The 18,262-nt window shown below is 32.0% G+C and overlaps 2 protein-coding genes across 2 annotated transcripts; one reads left to right on the plus strand and one right to left on the minus strand.

Annotated features, from left to right (window-relative positions):
- The first annotated feature begins 305 nt into the window (after positions 1 to 305).
- On the plus strand, positions 306 to 4,472 carry LOC112096948 (leucine-rich repeat receptor-like serine/threonine-protein kinase BAM3). Its single transcript, XM_024181187.1, has 6 exons — positions 306 to 312; positions 466 to 531; positions 646 to 711; positions 1,326 to 1,391; positions 1,506 to 1,571; positions 2,287 to 4,472. Exons 1-6 carry the CDS (start codon positions 306 to 308, stop codon positions 4,470 to 4,472), a joined length of 2,457 nt encoding a protein of 818 aa, XP_024036955.1.
- Positions 4,473 to 5,285: 813 nt separating this feature from the next.
- LOC18036853 (uncharacterized GTP-binding protein YjiA) lies at positions 5,286 to 9,235 on the minus strand. The gene is made up of 10 exons (XM_024181339.1): positions 8,734 to 9,235; positions 8,556 to 8,621; positions 8,275 to 8,450; positions 7,947 to 8,148; positions 7,568 to 7,618; positions 7,378 to 7,469; positions 6,394 to 6,503; positions 5,933 to 6,027; positions 5,651 to 5,755; positions 5,286 to 5,528 (listed from the first exon to the last, which is right to left on the minus strand). The coding sequence occupies exons 1-10, from the start codon at positions 9,040 to 9,042 to the stop codon at positions 5,391 to 5,393; spliced, it is 1,344 nt and encodes a 447-aa protein (XP_024037107.1). The 5' UTR covers positions 9,043 to 9,235; the 3' UTR covers positions 5,286 to 5,390.
- Positions 9,236 to 18,262: the final 9,027 nt, after the last annotated feature.

Consider the following 18,262-nt stretch of genomic DNA (forward strand, 5'->3'; position numbering starts at 1 on the left):
AAGAAGTGCTGGACTCTTTTTAGATTATTTGAAATGACTTAGAAGTCAACATCAAAATATATGAGAATAATACTAATTAATTTTTAGGTATAATTTAACGGGGATTTGATTTTTTTTTTTTTGATAGATTATAGAGGTTCTGACTAAATTATCTACTTTTAGAAAATTAGGATGTCATTCTTTCTCTTTTTTTTTTTTTTAGATTATCTACTCTGGCTCTTTAACAAATTTATGTTTTTTTAACTGGATTAGCAAATTTGACGAACCTGCAACTGTTGGATTTAAGCTATAACAAAAATTTGACAATGCTAGGTAAGCCACTGAATCTAAGATAAGAAGCAAATTAAGAATTAATGCTCATCAAACGCATGGATCACATACAATTTAACGGTGATTTGAATTTTTTTTTTTTGGATAAATTATCTACTATGGCTCTTTAACAAATTTATGTTTTTTTCTTAACAGGATTCGTAAATTTGACAAACCTGCAAGTGTTGGATTTAAGCAGTAATCGAAATTTGACAACGCTAGGTAAGCCACTGAGTCTGAGATAAGAAGCAAATTGAGAATTAATGTTCATCAAACGCGCAGATCACATAAAATGCCTTTAAATGTAATACTTTCATTGTTTGTCGGCGCATGTAGGATTGGCAGATTTGCCAAACTTGAAAACATTAGATCTTCGTGATAGTGAAATAACCACAATTCAAGGTCAATTTTTTAAATAAATGCAGGCAGCTATTTTTTGTTGAAACGCAATAATTTTGAATACTTCCATTAATGATTTATACCCCCAATTTCTAGCGACTTGTTTGTTGGTCAAACAAGCTACTCGAAAGGCAAATTTATATATGAAGACCAATTTTTATCTCCTTTAATTAATAATACCTTTTAAAATTGAGTTCTTTATTTGTATTGTTAATTTTATGAGAGGAAATACATACAGTTTCAAGACAAAATTAATTAAGTGTATTTTAGACCATTTATTATTTATGAAAACAAAGTCCAAAATTAGAGAACCAATATAATGTCCAATGAACGCGTACCTAATATGCAATAGGCAATTATGACGGGCAAGAAGTGCTGGGCTCTTTTTTAAATTATTTAAAATGACTTAGGAGTCAACATCAAAATATATGAGAATAATACAAATTAATTTCTATGTATAATTTAACAGGGATTTCATTTTTTTTTAATAGATTATAGGGGTTGTGTCTAAATTATCTACTTTTAGAAAATTAGGAAGTCATTCTTTCTTTTTTTTTCTTTTTTTTTTGGGCTAGATTATAGTGGCTCTTTAACAAATTTATATATTTTTTTAACAGGATTAGCAAATTTGACAAACCTGCAAGTGTTGGATTTAAGCGGTAATCGAAATTTGACAACGTTAGGTAAGCCATTGAATCTGAGATAAGAAGCAAATTGAGAATTAATGTTCTTCAAACGCTTAGATCACATACAATGCCTTTAAATGTAACATTTTCATTTTTTATCGGCACATGTAGGATTGGCAGATTTGCCAAACTTGAAAGCATTGGATCTTCGTTATTGTGGGATAACTACAATTCAAGGTATATAACAATTCACTTCCTTCAATGACAAAAATTGTTTTAGATGTTAATCAAGATGATAATATATTTCCATTCTTTTAATTGCTTTTTTCATATTTTCAAGTTTACTCAAAGTGCAAACTAATTTAAGAATTATGATTCAAATACTCCAAATCTTGGTAATGTTAAAAGTGACAGTAGATAATAAAATATCAATAGAAATGAAAAATAACTCTTCCTGTCATATTAATTATTCACGAATATCATTTAGAAAATTTATGTCTCATAATACAGTGCTAAAAAATCTCATTGGTTTGGTATGGAAGAAATCCTTTTTTTTTTCTTGGAATGGAAGAAATGGGTTTAATAATAAAAATAAATAAAAACTAAAGAATGGGGTTTACACTAATAAGTTTTAATAAGGGTACTTTTGTCATTGAAGGAGGTGTTAAAAGAATTTTATAATAATTTCAAATATTTTAATGGGGTTAATAAAGAAAATGGGTGTTAAGAGGTATTTAGAGGGGTGCCAATAGTTCCACTCTTATTTGAAATGCTTTAGAAAAAAACACCATAATATACGAGAATAATACAAATTGATTCCTATGAATAATTTTACAAGGTTTTAGTGTTTTTTTTTTATAAATCATACGGGTTTTGACTAAATTCACTAAAATTAGAAAACCATAAAGTCATTCTTTCTATGAATTTTAAACTTTTTATTTTTTACTTTCAGGATTATGTGAGTTGAAGAATCTTTTTGAGTTGAATCTTAAAAGAAATAATGTTGAGGGTCATCTTCTTAATTGTCTCAAATACTTATCCCACCTCAAGGTTCTTGATATTTCTCACAATCAGTTAAGTGGGAGTTTGTCTTCTACTATCACCAGCCTCACTTCACTTGAATATTTGGATCTTTCCTACAACAACTTTGAAGGACCATGCCCCCTCAGTTCATTAGCTAATCATTCAAAGCTTGAGGTCTTGCTACTCTCATCAACGAACAATATATTACTAGTGAAAACTGAAAACTTTCTCCCTACATTTCAATTGAAAGTTCTTGAGTTAGCTAACTGCAGCTTAAATGTCGTTCCTACTTTTCTTCTTCACCAATATGACTTAAAATACCTTGATCTCTCTCTCAATAATTTGGTTGGTGATTTCCCATCTTGGATGTTACAAAACAACACCAAGCTAGAGGTCTTGTTTTTGACAAACAACTCATTCACAGGGAATCTCCGACTACCCAATACCAAACATGATTTTCTTCATCATTTAGATGCTTCTAGCAATAACTTCATTGGTACGCTTCCGCAAGATATGGGAACTATCCTTAAAAAATTGTTGGTTCTGGATATTTCCAACAATCATTTTGAAGGCAATATTCCTTCTTCAGTTGGTGAGATGAAAGAACTCATAATTCTACACTTGTCAAAAAATAATTTTTCAGAAGACTTCTCAACACCATTTCTCACTGGTTGCATCTCACTATGGTTCTTAGACCTATCTGATAACAATTTCTACGGCCAATTTTTTTCCAAAGACTTGAACTTGACTCAGATGGAGTTCTTATATTTGGAGAACAATAAGTTTAGTGGGAAAATTGAGGAGGGACTGTTGAACTCCACTAAATTATATCAGTTAGACATATCCCACAATTTTTTGTCCGGTCATATTCCTCACTGGATGGGTAATTTCTCAAATCTTGAGATTCTTTTGATGTCCAACAATTGTTTGGAAGGTAATATACCTGTCCAACTCCTCAATCATAGAACGCTTAAACTTTTAAGTGTCTCCGAAAATTATTTGTCTGGGTCCATGACATCTTCCTTCAATCTTTCTTCACTGAAGCACCTTTATGTGCAAAAGAATGCTCTAAGTGGGCCAATTCCAGATATGTTGTTTAGAAGTTCCAAGTTAATGACTCTAGATTTGAGGTATAATGGATTCTTTGGTAGAATTCCCCGTCAGATTAATGAGGGCTCAAATCTACGTGTTCTTCTTTTGAGAGGGAACAATCTAGAAGGACAAATTCCGGATCAAATATGTCAATTAAGGAGATTAGGTATGATGGATCTGTCGCATAACAGATTCAATGGATCAATACCTTCTTGCTTTACTAATATATTGCAGTGGACCATAGAAAATGTTGATTTGTTTGGAGGTGAACTTTCGATTTTTCCTCCTTTAGGTTTTTGCTACATTGGTACTTACTACAACTCTACTCTTGACTTAGAAGTGTGTAAAAGAGATATGTTTACATCCCCTCAGCAAGTAAAAGTAGAATTTGTGACAAAGAATAGATATGAACTTTATAACGGTAGCAATCTTAACTATATGGTTGGGCTGGATTTGTCATGCAACCAATTGACTGGAAACGTCCCATCAGAAATTGGAGATCTTCAAAAGATTCGTGGGTTGAATTTGTCTCACAATTGCTTGTCAGGATCTATACCAAGGAGTTTTTCCAATCTGCAAATGATAGAGAGCCTAGACCTTTCCAACAACAGATTGAGTGGACAAATTCCTGCTCAACTGATTGAGCTCAATTTTTTGTCCAACTTCAATGTGTCGTACAATAACTTGTCCGGCCTAATCCCAGACAAAGGCCAATACTCCACGTTTGATGAAAGCAGTTACAGAGGTAACCTCTATCTTTGTGGTCCAACAATTAATAAGAGTTGCAACAGTGCAGAGGAAACACCAGCAATAAAATCCAAAGGAAGAGAAGACGAAGATGATTTTGTAATTGACATGGTGTCATTGTATTGGAGTTTCGGTGCATCTTATGTGACAGTGATATTGGGGTTGTTTGCAATCCTATGGATAAATTCATTTTGGCGCAAACGATGGTTCTATTTCATTGATGCATGTATTGATTTATGTTACTATTGGCTTTACAAATATGTACTCAATCAGTGATCATGCTATAGGCCATAAGTACTAATGTATCATTCAATTGGCTTCTCGATCCGCAAAACCTTGTGCATAAATAAATGTTTGTTAATTCAGTTTGGTTCTCAAACCAAAGTCAAGTATTATTCATATATTCAGCAAATTTTGAAATGTTGCTGTATTTTTGTTTCAACTCCTTATTATTGTATGTCAAACTCAAATCAACTTTAGCCGTGTTGATGAAAAAAGTTGATTTAGATAAATTAGACTCAATTGTCTCTGTGCTATTGAACTCATCTTTCAAGTTCTTCACTGTATTTTCAAAGCCATCGATTTGTTTGTCCAAGGATAAGCATTCTCCATACAGGAAAAAAAGAAATTAATTATTTAATAATAAAAATTCAAACATTGTTAATATCCAATATTAAGCTAAAGAGATATCACAAATTTATTAACATCATAAGGAAGAAAGCCGCAGCCACTGGATCCATAATTGACACCCGATCTCACTTTTTTTTATTTGTTGTTCATCCTTTAAACTTAAGCTCGGAGGAGGGAGTGGCAATCCAAATACTTGAGCTATCATCAGCAAAATATTAATCACTCATTAATGATTAATCATAATTATAATTAAAAAAAAAAAGATCAATGTTTCATTTCGTTTGCAAATTCTAGAATTTCGTTTGCAAATTCTGTTTGTTACCTTATTGGAGACGATGTACCATTAACCACAACAATATTTGGCTATCTCAAAGGTTGTTTAAAAACAAACTTTTAATACTAAACTTGTAATTGTAAACAAAGAAATACTAAACTTATTAGCCAATTTCAAGTCATTAGAAAATAAATTTTCTTTCTATTTAGAGACAATTGTTAACAGTGATACATGGTTTCTGTCAAGATCCATTTAGGAATAAAGTCGAGCAAAATGAATTCTTTTAGAGATCACAGCAAACAGGCTTTAAATCCCTTCTCTAATTCCTGTCCATTCAAGTTCTTTCCGATGAACATAATCTTGTTTACTCTTGGTTCGTCTGGGCCCCACATCCGATCAGGCGAGCCTTGGAATATGTCATGAACACCCTGTCAGACAGCAAACCATGATCAACTGAGAACAGATAAACTTGATCAGGAAATTATTATAATAATGCTGAACGAATGGGTCAATTCTCATAACAGCCTTTCGAAAGAACTTTATTGCTTACCTGAAAGACAAATCGCTCATCCATACCCCGAACAGACAGAAGGCCTTTCATCCGATATATGTCTTCGCTACGTTCCATCAACAATGTTCCCAGCCACATGTTAGCCTGAACAATAAGGTATCGCACGTCAACCTTGTACTGAGTTTCTGACGGTTTCAAGCTTAAAAAACATTCATAATTGAGAAAATGGGTCTTTTAAGGAACTACTGAGAAGAAAGAACTACTCATGTCACTTAGAAAGAAATGACATGCATCCGGAGACTTTAACCATGTGAAACCAACCTTATCAAGATCTAAATTCCCTTCACAAACTATGCTGACAGATGAGACACCACGATCATGTGTGTGATCATGTGAATGGTGATCATGATGATGTTCTGCATATTAGCAACCAGAAGAACTAATGTTAGTACATAATATTGATAATGATATGAGAAGAAAATTAGACTCTCATTCCAGCCAAAGACTAGGACACTAAAAGAAATGGGCAATCTATTCCAAAACAAGTCCTCCATGCGTCAGTGAAGGAATAAATTCTAGTACGCAAGAAATTGGAAAGTTCCCACTAATAGATTTATGGAAAATCACGTGCATTAATCTGAAGGGCACCAAGCGATCACCAAGTAGCCTAGCACAACAAACAACAGAATACACGCCATTGCCCACATGAAACATAGAATATATAAAGAAAACAAAATACAGCATACAAGATGAGGCATCTATAACTATTTTTAAAACTGTACCATGCTCGGGGTCATGTTCATGATGATGATGATGATGACCGTGATTGTGATCATGATCATGGCGGTCATGTGCAGCATCATCTTCCTTTGCATCGACAGCACTCTCTATCCTGGCAAGTACTAGGAAATGTTAGACCACAACCTCAGAATCAAAAATAAATCAGGAGATGGACAACCAGAAAAAATAGCTGCAAGTTACAAGCATCTCAAGTTGACAATAAATTAACAAAGTACCCTATCTTTTCATTGGATATTTTATGTCCCGTATTTTGTTAATTTTAATTAGCATGTGGAATGTACCCTATCAAGGTCATCACTTACTAGCTAATTGACTCTGAATATTTGACAGAAAAACATCAACGTAAGCTTGTAGTCACACCAGAAGGCAAGAAAAAATGTTCCCTCTGGCTAAAACTAATCACCTGGAAAGAGTGTCTATCTAATTCAAGAGACAATCCAAACTAATTCACCTTTGGTCCTGATGCCAGAAGATGCCACAAAAATAAAATCAACAAAGCACTCATTTAATAACCTGTGACTACATGTTAGTCTAGCATGACCCTTGAAAATCCCTTAAGGGCCCATATTTTGAATTCCCTTCCAAAGTGTGAAGGCTGCAGCTAGGATCTATATCAGTGCAGCCAACAAGCACCAATTAGAATTCTCTATGATGCAAAGATAAACATAATGAGAATGAGTCCTCAACATTAACCAGTGACAAGCATGGGTCACAAGCAATATGGGAATTATCAAGTAAAGATCTTTGTCAAGCTTCCAATTACATGTTAATTAAAAGAAAAGCCAATGAAAGAAAAAAATTATATTCACAAGAAACATCCAAATGTAACAACAGCTATGCAACAAACAATATTAAACCGCCTAAATGACTTAATCCAGATTCGGAGGCAAATCAGAAACATGCTCTTATGTGAAGACGACTCCAATGTAAACTCAGAAACAAGAGAATCAATGAGAAAAACTAACCTCTCTGGATCAAAGCCTCCAATTCCAAGAACATAATCCAAGTCAACTTTTCCAAACTCCATTCGCTTCATATGAGCCATCCTATTTATGTTCTCCATTCACCCAAACCAGCTTCAACAGAATAATCAAAACGAACTAGAACAATAAGAGAACTATGATGCATTTTAGTCAAGGCAAGCAGAACTCAGACCTTTATTCTCTCGACCAATGAAGCAACTTGTGGCCCACCAACAAGATCAGTCTGATAATAACATGAATAAGCATATTAGTTGGGCAATAGAACAAATCTGACACGTAAAATAGAATATTCTATCACACCCTAGATGCCAGAGTAAATAACACACAAAATAATTATTGATTGCAATTAAAACCACATCAGAAACATAAGGAAGCTCTTCTCTTCTGAAAAGAATCAGAAGCCCAAATGTTTCATTTCTAAGACATCAATCTGGGAGAATTTATCAATGAACTTGGCCACATGCGCAGAACAACCACAGGATGCCTCTGGCAGCCACAGCTGGCCTCCTATGGAATGAGCATTACATGAAGAAACAAGTCCCTTGATATACCTTATTTACTATAATACGGTCTGCATATGCAATTTGCTCTACTGCCTCATTGACAACTCCTTTTGGCTTAACCTCATCCAAATGAAAACCAGCATGCTTAGCATCAACCAAAGTGACAACACCATCCAACTTCACTTCATTAAAAATCGCATCCTCAGCATAAAACGTCTGAATGATTGGTGCCGGATTAGCCAATCCCGAAAAATAAAATTTCAAATTCACAAGAAGTCGAAACAACTCAAAACTCCCAACTGATTCAGTTGACCCAAACAAAGTCTTATCACATAACTATAGCAGAGCCTGTGTGTTAACAAAAATCATACCTGCAGTTTCAATCACAATATGGTCGAATTTCCCTTTCTTTTTACTGACTAATTCTGAAATCATCCTCACAAGATCACCTCTTACTGTGCAGCACAAACAACCATTGTTAAGCATAATTATGTCCTCAGCCCCAGTAGTTTTAGCAGCAACTAACGACCCATCAATGTCCACTTCACCATACTGCAATTTCAACATAAAAGACCATAACTTATCCATCAATAAACGTATCCCACTTAAGCAAATCCTACCAACAAATTCAATAATGTCAAAAACTCAAGTTCACACCTCGTTCTCAATCACGGCTATGCGCTTCCCGTGATCTGCAGTCAAGATATGGTTGAGCAATGTCGTCTGTTAGTCCCATCCACCCACACAAGCTTTGTTAGCCTCCAAAAATTTGAAAAAGAAATACCATAAAATGAAAAATTGAAAGACAAATACATTATGGTGGGAAAAATTGTACCTTTCCAGAACCCAAAAAGCCGGTGATTATGCTGGCGGGACTTCTGTTATCGGGTGGAATCTTTGTCAACAAGTCAGAGTCCTCGCTGGCAGAAGCAGAGACCGTGAACCGGCGGTAGGGTCTGGGGACTCTGAAGGCGATGAATTTGGAGTGAGATGAGGACGCCGTCGTTTTGCAGGATAAGTTTCGGGCTCTGGGTTTGAAGAGGACGGGGAGGACAGTTGTTCGGATTTTAGCAAATGGGTTTTGTGGGCGACTGGTGAAGGAGAGGAAGGTGGTGGCCATTTCTGTTGCGAGTGAAGAAGCCATTTTTGTTTTCACTGCGGCCCGTGTTTTGGAATTGGATAATGGAGTTTTTCGCTGGGGGTTTTAGATATTTCAGAGAGTGAGGGACACGAATCAATTGAATTGTAATATTTCGCCTGTTTAATGTTCCAGATTGTTCCGTCGTTTTATGTGCCATGTATCTTCCATTGAAGAGTTGAGGATTTAAAAAATAATAATAATTTATAAATCTTTTACATATGAATAATGAGAAATGATCTGCTTTGCAAAAGCGTTACATAACATTATTGAAGCAATTCAAAAATTAAATATTATTTATAATGAGTCATCACTAGATCAAGTTCTACTCTGTGTATGCATGTACTTAAATATTATTTACCCAAATATTATAGATAAATTATAATAAAATCTTTATAAATTCATAGTATTGGGAAGAAATTTATTATTATATGGAATATATTTATATTCTAATGATAGGCGTTTAATCAATTAAAAAATTAATTGAATATAAATTAATTCACTAAATAAACACTATATTAAACAAAAAATATATATATTTAAAATTATTGCATTTGAGAAATTAGACATGAGATCCAATTGTATTAAATTAAAGAAAAAATAACAACTGAGTTATATCTAATTTAATAAAATGTTATGATTATTAAATCTGTAATTTTAGGTGTAATAAACATAATGACAAAATGACTAATGTTTTAACTGGACGGCATGAAATAGGTTTTTAATTGACAGAAAAAAATAAAAAAAATAATTTTGTTCTAATCTTATTCTTATATTTTTATTGATGGACCCTTTCGGCCTAAGCCTAACAGATGTCATCAGGCCAATACTCATCTCAATTACCCAATTTTGGTATTTTTTATAAAATTATAAATACACATATAAAATATATTTTTTCCTTTTTTATTTATATAGTAAGTAGCTAGATTGCAAAGTGCACATTCTAAAATTTTTGTCTCTAAATTTGTCTTCCCAAGTCGGACAACCAGCAGTAAGTTCTCTAAATAAAGGTTAGGATGTTTTTGTATTTTCTTTTAAGTTTTTTATTTATGATTAAATCGTATGTAAATTTATTATTATTATTTGCTTAAATAACATAATGAGATAGGAGAAATCAGTTATATTTTTTAGATGTGAAAAAAAGTTGAGTTTTTTTATTTTTTTATTTTTTGATGTAGGGATAAATTGTTTTGCCCAAGCACAAGAAAATATTTTTTTCCCCCATTTTATGTTATCGAAGTTGAATGATATAATAGCATTTTTTAAATAGTTTGATTTAATTCATTATTTTCATGAATTTAAAATAATGCCAGTATTTGAGTAGAATAATATTTTACAAATTTCATGAAATAAATTCTTTCAGAGATCAATTCTCTTTTCTTCAGAAAGGAGACGCATTCTTGATAATTTTAAAACCCTAAAACATGATTAATTTCATAAACAAAAAATGTTTTCTGTTATATTTATTATTATCTCACGTCGAACTTAGGACATGAGATCCAATAAAACTACTCTTTAATACTAGAGCATTTAATGATCCCTGTAGCTGTAGGAAAACAATAAATCAATTTCCATAAATAAATCTTGTAAGACTATAATAATGATGTTCTTCTGCTAGAATCCCCAAGACTTGTGACATAAGTACATGGTAATTGTATTTATTAGTTTCCTTGCTAAACTTGGGCTTCGTACTATATATTTAGTTTATATAATTATTAAATTTCATATTTGTTTGATTTTCATAAATTAGAGAGGACGAAGCAGTATGATGAAGAGGCAGCAGCTAATTTCGGATTCATCAATTTGAATGATGTTTGATGAGATTATTACGTGGACTTGGACTTGCAATTGGATTCGTTTGCGAGTGTTTGTCTCTTTTTTCGTTGTTGTGACCGGGCTGTTAGAGGTTTATTTTGTACAACTCATGCTATCCCTTTTTAAGAATTTTAAGGCATGTTCAACATTATTTTTAGAGTGGTGTTTTCATTTTTGTTTTGAGTGTACATATATAATATATATTTGATAGATTAAATTTAAAAAATAAATTATAAAACAAATAATTCAAATTTCACTTTATAGTTATAAAACTGAAAACATATTAAACACGTTCTCAATGAATCATAATCCAAAATCCTGAATAAGAGAGGAGTAAGCATTCTGATGACTGTTATTTGTCATCAGGATCTTAGTGGTGTATCGACTATCAACTTCAACTTGTAGACAGCTCTAGATTTACAATTCAATTGCCGAAAAATTCAATCACATGTGGAGGAAATTGAAAAGTGGGATCATACCATGGACTTGGAAATTTTGTACATACCCTTGATTTGGAGTTTTTGCGCAGCAATATGAATTGAGAGCATGATGATCACTTTGTTAACATGCATAATGACTTGATTCGTACCCTCATATTCGAGTCTTTCTTCCAGAAGTCTCATAGAAGTTTAATCTAAATTGAAAAGAGAACAATCTAGTATATAATAAAATGAAATATAATTTTTTTCATTAAACTTGTGAAAATTTATGAACTTAATACTGCATTAACACCACCAGCAACACCTACAGAAGGAGAAGAAGAAGAAGACAATTCTGTGATTGAAATGGTGGCATTAAGATGGAGTTTTGGAGCATCCTATGTGATTGTGATTTTGGGTTTATCTGCAGTCCTTTGGAGAAACTCACATTGGCGCAGACTGTGGTTCTTTTTCATTGATAGATGCATTGACATATGCCACTATTGTCTTTTCAAATATGTACTCTTATCGGTGATTGTGCTTAGGTGCTTTTCTGCAAATCTAGTTCATAAATGTGTGTTAATTCTGTTTGGTTCTAATACCGTACTGTACCTGCTGTATTTTAATGGCTATTAACAAGAAATTAATCAACACACACAGTCTTGACCGATTACAGACAGAATGGAACCAATAACAAGGAAAGATTCAACAAAATAAGAACTCAGAAAAGTATTCACAGTGAACAAGCCTCCAAGTTTTTGAAGGAAAAAGAACAAGCTCCTATTACTCAAATGCTTTACAATCAGATCAATTGTTTTGAGGACACTTCAAGAATTCCAAAGAATCTCGAATCACACGTTTTGGCTAAGAAACAAAAGAGAAATCACACACACAAGGCACTGCACAGCAGCCCCTTTTATCTTCTGGAAATTTTCCAGAAACAGCTTAACAAACTTTAACGGTTCTGCCACATCAGCGCAAAATTTACAAATTGACCCCTCATCTGAAGTCGTTCTGCATAATTCCCCATAAACTTTCACTCGATTTCATTTTAGTCCAAAAACAGTATTCATGTCTTCACAGTACCCAATATTTTCCCCGTATTTCTAGTGATTTCACTAAAATTATGCAAATATTTTCTTCACCTTTTGTCGGTCACAAATCTAGATTTTGATTAATTTCATGACTTTTTGTGGTTCCACCAAGAGGCATGTGTTGATTAATGAAGTTTATAAATTATTTCTACTTAATTCGAGGGGCAAGGGGAAGTTAATTAGATCATAAATAACCAGCAGGATAACTCACACTAGCTACCATTAATTCATAGATAACTAGTGATAAATTCAAAAACCTTCTCTTAATTAGGAATGACAAAAAAGTCTGGGCCAATATGACCCATTCCTAGGGGCTTCGGCCTGGGCCTCCATATGAAGTGTTTAGACAAGGACTTAAGGGAAAAAAAAAAAAAGCTCAAATCAAGCTCAAACCTTCTATTTAAAATAAATAAATTATAAATTAGAATAGTAAATTAAAATTTCAAAATAATTAAAAAAGACTTAAATTTTTAATTTATATATTAATAACGAATCAGAAAATCTAGAATTATAATATTTAATTCTCTTTTAAGTGTTAATTAATTAAGAGGGTGTTTGAATTAGAGAATCTAGTGTTAAAAAATTAAATTTCTAAGCTTTTATTTGCTTATTTTTTATTTTATTTAGAAATATTCATTTTCTTTAATTCACTATCTATTATAACAATTTATTAACTATTAACTTATTTCAAATTTACAACGATTTCAAAAAATATTAAAAAAATAAGTGAAAACCCAAGCCTGGCCCTTATACTTTCCCTCTAATGGGTTTGAGCTTAGATTTGAAAAAGCTCGATCCAAACCCGCATTTTGCCATCTCTACTCCTAGTCAACTTGGATCATTTTTCTTTAAGATACTGTTTGATCTTTGCGACAAGGATCGAAACAAAGATGAGGACAAAGATTATTAATTACCGAGAGTGATTGTCTCAATTTTTTAAAGACCGAGTGATTGTCCAATTTATTCAATCATTAGAGAGACTTATTGTCAATCAAAAAGATCGATTGACACAAAGATTGATTGTCTTTTTTTATTTTGATTTTTTTTGAGAATATCAATGCTTGAATGTATTATTTGATATATAATTTATTGTAAACCCAATCACACTCTTGAGTTATTTTTATAAATTCTCAATATAGGTCTCTGATTCTAATTCAAGCTTTGATTCAAATTAATGCAAGGATACAAAGGGACTCAAGAGCTTCAGTTCTCGTTTATGTGCTATTATTTTAGCGTACACCATAAAGTTATTAGTTGATTATTATTTGTCACACATTTCAAAAAATCAAACATCCTATCGAATTATTAATTCCAAAGCATGTTATTGAAGAATCAGTATTGGAAAAAAATTATTTGATAATTTCAAACCCGAACTTACGCTTTAATCCTTTAGATTACCTCAATTAACTTTTATTTTATTAGTTGACTATCTCCGTCACATGTTGGCAAAAATAGAATTGACGACATATGTTGCCTTAATTTGAAAGTCAGTCAACATGCATTTTTCTGCGGAGATATTGCAAATATCTCGAACTTATGCATTATTAATTCAGTCAACATGCATGCATTTGAAAGTCAGTCAACATGCATTATTAATTCACCGTTGAATCCTTCTCTTTAATATAATGACAAATTCCATCTACTACTAGAACCGTAGAGTTGTTAGATAAAAAGTCAGTCAACTTTTATTTTCCTCAATGGTCGAACTTATGTGTTTGTCATTTGAGTGCGCGGATCATTTTTATGAGAAATTTACTGTACATGTTTGAAAATTTAGTTGATTATTGTGTTTTTTTTCATATCAAACATCCAATCATATTATTTTCGAAACACATTATTACTTCCTTTTGATTTCTTTAAAGTTGTCTTATTATATTGATTTTGATTTTCTTTTTTGGCCATTTGACTATATTGTCCATGTAAAAAAAGTCTTTCACTATTTTATTGACCTTAAAAGTTTTAGAATTAATTTGTGGATGCTCTAAACTATATTTACGGGATTGGCCATTTGACTCTTATCAGTTGCTTGTAATAAATCCTTTTCAATTCAATTGTCGAAAAATTCCACCGCGTGATGGAGAAAATTGAATTGTGTGATCATACTGTGGACTTGCAATGCTTTATACTTACCATTTAAATCGAGAGCATGACTTTGTTGACATGCTTGAATGACTTGGTTGAGTTCGTACCCTTATATTCGAGACGTTTGTTCAAAAGTCTCATCAAATTTTTAAATCAATTTGAAGAGACAACAATTTAATAGATAATAAAATGAAATATAATTTTTTTTCTTTGAATTTATGTAAATTTATGAGCAATGCCTTGTTTGTCACATACTCACATAGCATCTATTCTAAAAAAAAAAAAAATAATAATAATAATAATAATAGTTGCATTAGTGTTATAATTTGACTAGATTAATAATTAAATAAGGGCATATTTGGTTGATGTATTATAACTCCTCATTACATTAAATTTATACAAGCCCATGTTTGGTAAACTAAAAGCTACAGAAACACTGCATAATAGGTCAATCTAATGCGGCAAACTAAACCCGACTCACATAGTCTTGCTTAACTTTGAAAATAGTAGTTCACCACTGAACCAAAGCTCAAATGACAAAAAACTCAAATTTTAATTGAAGATAAATTGATTACTAGACACACCAATTAATTCCACTGAGAAAAAACAAACCTACTCTATTCCACTATCTTGGCTCTCATACTACATCACAAAGACTATTAAATAACCGAGAGTGATTATCCCAATATTTGTTAATCACTAGAAAGATTCATTGCCAATCAATAAGACCAACTGACGCAAAGATTGATTGTCCATTTTCATTTTTTTTTGGGACAATATCAACGCTTGAATGTATTACTTAATGTATAATTCAATGCAAGCCCAGTCATACTCTTTAAGTTATTTATATAAATTCTCATTATCAGCCTTTGATTTTAATTTAGAGCTTTGATTCACATTAATGCAAGGATACAACAAGACTGAAGAGCTTCAGATATCGTTTATGTCTTGTTATTTCAATGTAAACCACAATTTTATGAGTAATTTACTCAAATGTTTAAGCAGGTACGAAATTAATTTATTATTGATTTTCACAAGTTTCACAATATATCAAACATCCTATCGAATTATTAATTCCAAAGTACGTGATTTAGGAATCAATACTAGAAAAAATTATTTGATAATTTCAAACCTAAACTTTCGCGTCGATTCTCTAAAGTATCTCAATCAACTTTTATTTTATTGGTTAACTATCTCATCACCTGCTGGAAAAAATAGAATATACAACCACTTGTGTGTTGGCTTAAATTCAAAAGTCAGTCAACATTTATTTTTCACAGTATTAATGAAGCATTTTTCATCCTCATTGGTTCAAGTTTTACAAGTCTTCGTTAGTCATTATAGAGGCCAAACTAAGGCTATGTTTGGTACAGCTTTTCAAGTAAAACTTATTTAAGTAAAGCTTTTGTCAGTAGAGCTTTTACAAATAGAGTTTTTACCTAAAAAAATTTAGTTGTTTGGTTATCAATAAGTGTTTTTATTAAAAATCTATAAAATTAATTTAATAGACAATTTTTTTAAGTTACGTTATGAAAAGAATAAAATAAAATTTTTAAATAAGTAGAGGATATTTTGAATATTTTAACATTTAAAAAAAGTTTTTCAACCTCTACTCCCAAAAGCCCAAAATTTGAGTTTTTACTAGTAGAGGCAAAATAACTTATTTAAGATTTAAAAGCTTTACTAAAAAAATAACCAAACAAAAATAAAAATTATGATAAAGGGATTAAATAAGCATTTATGGCCATTAGATAAATTATACCAAACAGGTACTAATTATCTTAATATATGTCTATCACTATAAAGATCGATTGTCCAGTAGCATTAAGATTGATTGAATCAATCTTTGAAAATCAATCAAATTTACAATTATAATAATTGTAACATTTTTTTCATTAATTTTTAATTTTTGTATAAATTGAGCTTTTATGCCCATGATTAGTGAATTGATATAGTGAAAAAATTGATTTTGGTTTACGTGTATAATATTTGAACAAACTTCAAGTCTTGAGCTATATAACACTTAAATATGAGTTAGGTCCACATATTATTCTACTTGCCCTTCTAGTGGGAAATATTAATTTACCACACAGAGTTTTAATGGACTTATCATTCATAGGTTTTAGTAGTCACCGTGGTTTGGCACTTTAACTCAATGATTAAATGTTGTAATATATATGTATTTATATATAAAATTCGTCGTATTTAAATTGCACCTCTCCATATGTTGTGCATCATAAAAGATGTCATGTTAATGTAATCCACACTTTTATGAGTAAATTAAGAAATATAAAGGGAAAATTAACTGATTAATTATTGATCATCTAATAATAAAAACCAATTTACCAAAAATCTATTAAAATAATTTTCAAAACTCATTAAATATTTGAGAATATCAAACATCAATGCTTGAATAGATTGTTGAGGCGAAGGCTTAACTCGAGTGGTAAGAGCATTGCTTGCCTAAGGCCAAGGTCTTGAGTTCGAGTCTCATTAGAGGAGAATGAGGTGAAATCTAGTGATCCTCTTTAAAAAAAAAATGCTCGAATAGATTGTTTGAAAATTCGGTGCAAACCTAATCATACAATTCAACCCAATTATGCTCTCAAATTATATAAATTCTTAGTCAACTTTTATTTTATAGTATTGACAATCTCCAGTAATTGATAGTAGGGGTGGACAAAATATCCGACCCGATCCAATCCGAAAAATATTGGGTTTAGATAAGATCGGGTTGTTACTGAAACCCGATCGGATGAATTCTTCTTAACCCGATCTAATCCGAAACCTGATTGGATTGCTTTAGAATTAAAAATAAATAAAAAATAAACCTAAACGGCAAACACTAACCTAACACACACACACCACACAACATATTACATGGCACATTATACAATACGCACACAACGCTCACAACCTCACACTCATAGCTCAAGCCTCACAAAACTCAAAACACGTCGCCGACAGCCACAACCACAACCATCTCCCTCCCACAAGAACACTCTTCACGCCCCTCAGGGTCACGGTTTCATGCACACAGCACACACACACGCACACGGCGCACACGCATCTCAAGAAGTCAAGCACTGTCTTCACGGATCACAGTCACAGTCACTGCTGAACACTGTGCTGCTGCGTGTCCGCGAGATCTGTGCTCCATGTTGCCGGATATGTCCAAGCTCCAAACAATCTGGCAACTGCTGCATGTGCAACTCGATTCCAGTACCCGACCTGAGTTTCCCTTTCTGAACCTGATCTTATCTGAATTCAATCCGATTTTTTTTATCTAATCAGATTGGGTTATAAATTCGAGTTGCATTTGAATTAATTAATGTCCAACTCGATCTGAATCCGATTTTGCCCACCCCTAAATTATTCATTTGATAGAAGAAAAGGAATTGATGGCCTTGTTTCTTGGCTTAAATTGAAAGTCAGTCAACTTCAATTTTCCCATAGTTGTAATAATATATGAAAAATAGGTTAGAGTCAGATGTCGTTTATGTGTCATTATATCAGTGTCCACCACAAATTTATGAGTAATTTATTAAAATGTCTAAACATTTATAAAAAAATAGTTGATTATTGATTTTCAAAAATTTCAATATATTAAATATCCTATTGAATTATTAATTCCAGAGCACTCTTTTAAGTATCAATAGTGGAATAAATTATTTGATAATTTCAAATCCAAACTTATGCCTAAATTCTTTAAATTATCTCAATCAACTTTTATTTTATTAGTTGACTATCTCCATCAATTGTTGTACAAAATAGAATTGACGGCCATTTGTATGTCGGCTTAATTTGAAAGTCACT

This window comes from Citrus clementina, unplaced genomic scaffold (assembly GCF_000493195.1).
Source record: "Citrus clementina cultivar Clemenules unplaced genomic scaffold, Citrus_clementina_v1.0 scaffold_7, whole genome shotgun sequence".
NCBI lineage: Eukaryota > Viridiplantae > Streptophyta > Magnoliopsida > Sapindales > Rutaceae > Citrus > Citrus x clementina.

Excerpts from the sequence above, each read along its gene's own strand:
- LOC112096948 (XM_024181187.1), top strand. Across the intron at positions 532-645 it reads TCGAAATTTGACAACGCTAG|GATTGGCAGATTTGCCAAAC; the intron begins GTAAGCCACTGA and ends CGGCGCATGTAG. Across the intron at positions 1,572-2,286 it reads TGGGATAACTACAATTCAAG|GATTATGTGAGTTGAAGAAT; the intron begins GTATATAACAAT and ends TTTTACTTTCAG.
- LOC18036853 (XM_024181339.1), bottom strand. The coding sequence starts at position 9,042 with ATGGCTTCTTCACTCGCAACAGAAATGGCCACCACCTTCCTCTCCTTC. Across the intron at positions 8,622-8,733 it reads GCTTTTTGGGTTCTGGAAAG|ACGACATTGCTCAACCATAT; the intron begins GTACAATTTTTC and ends TGGGACTAACAG. Across the intron at positions 6,504-7,377 it reads GGAGGCTTTGATCCAGAGAG|GATAGAGAGTGCTGTCGATG; the intron begins GTTAGTTTTTCT and ends AGTACTTGCCAG.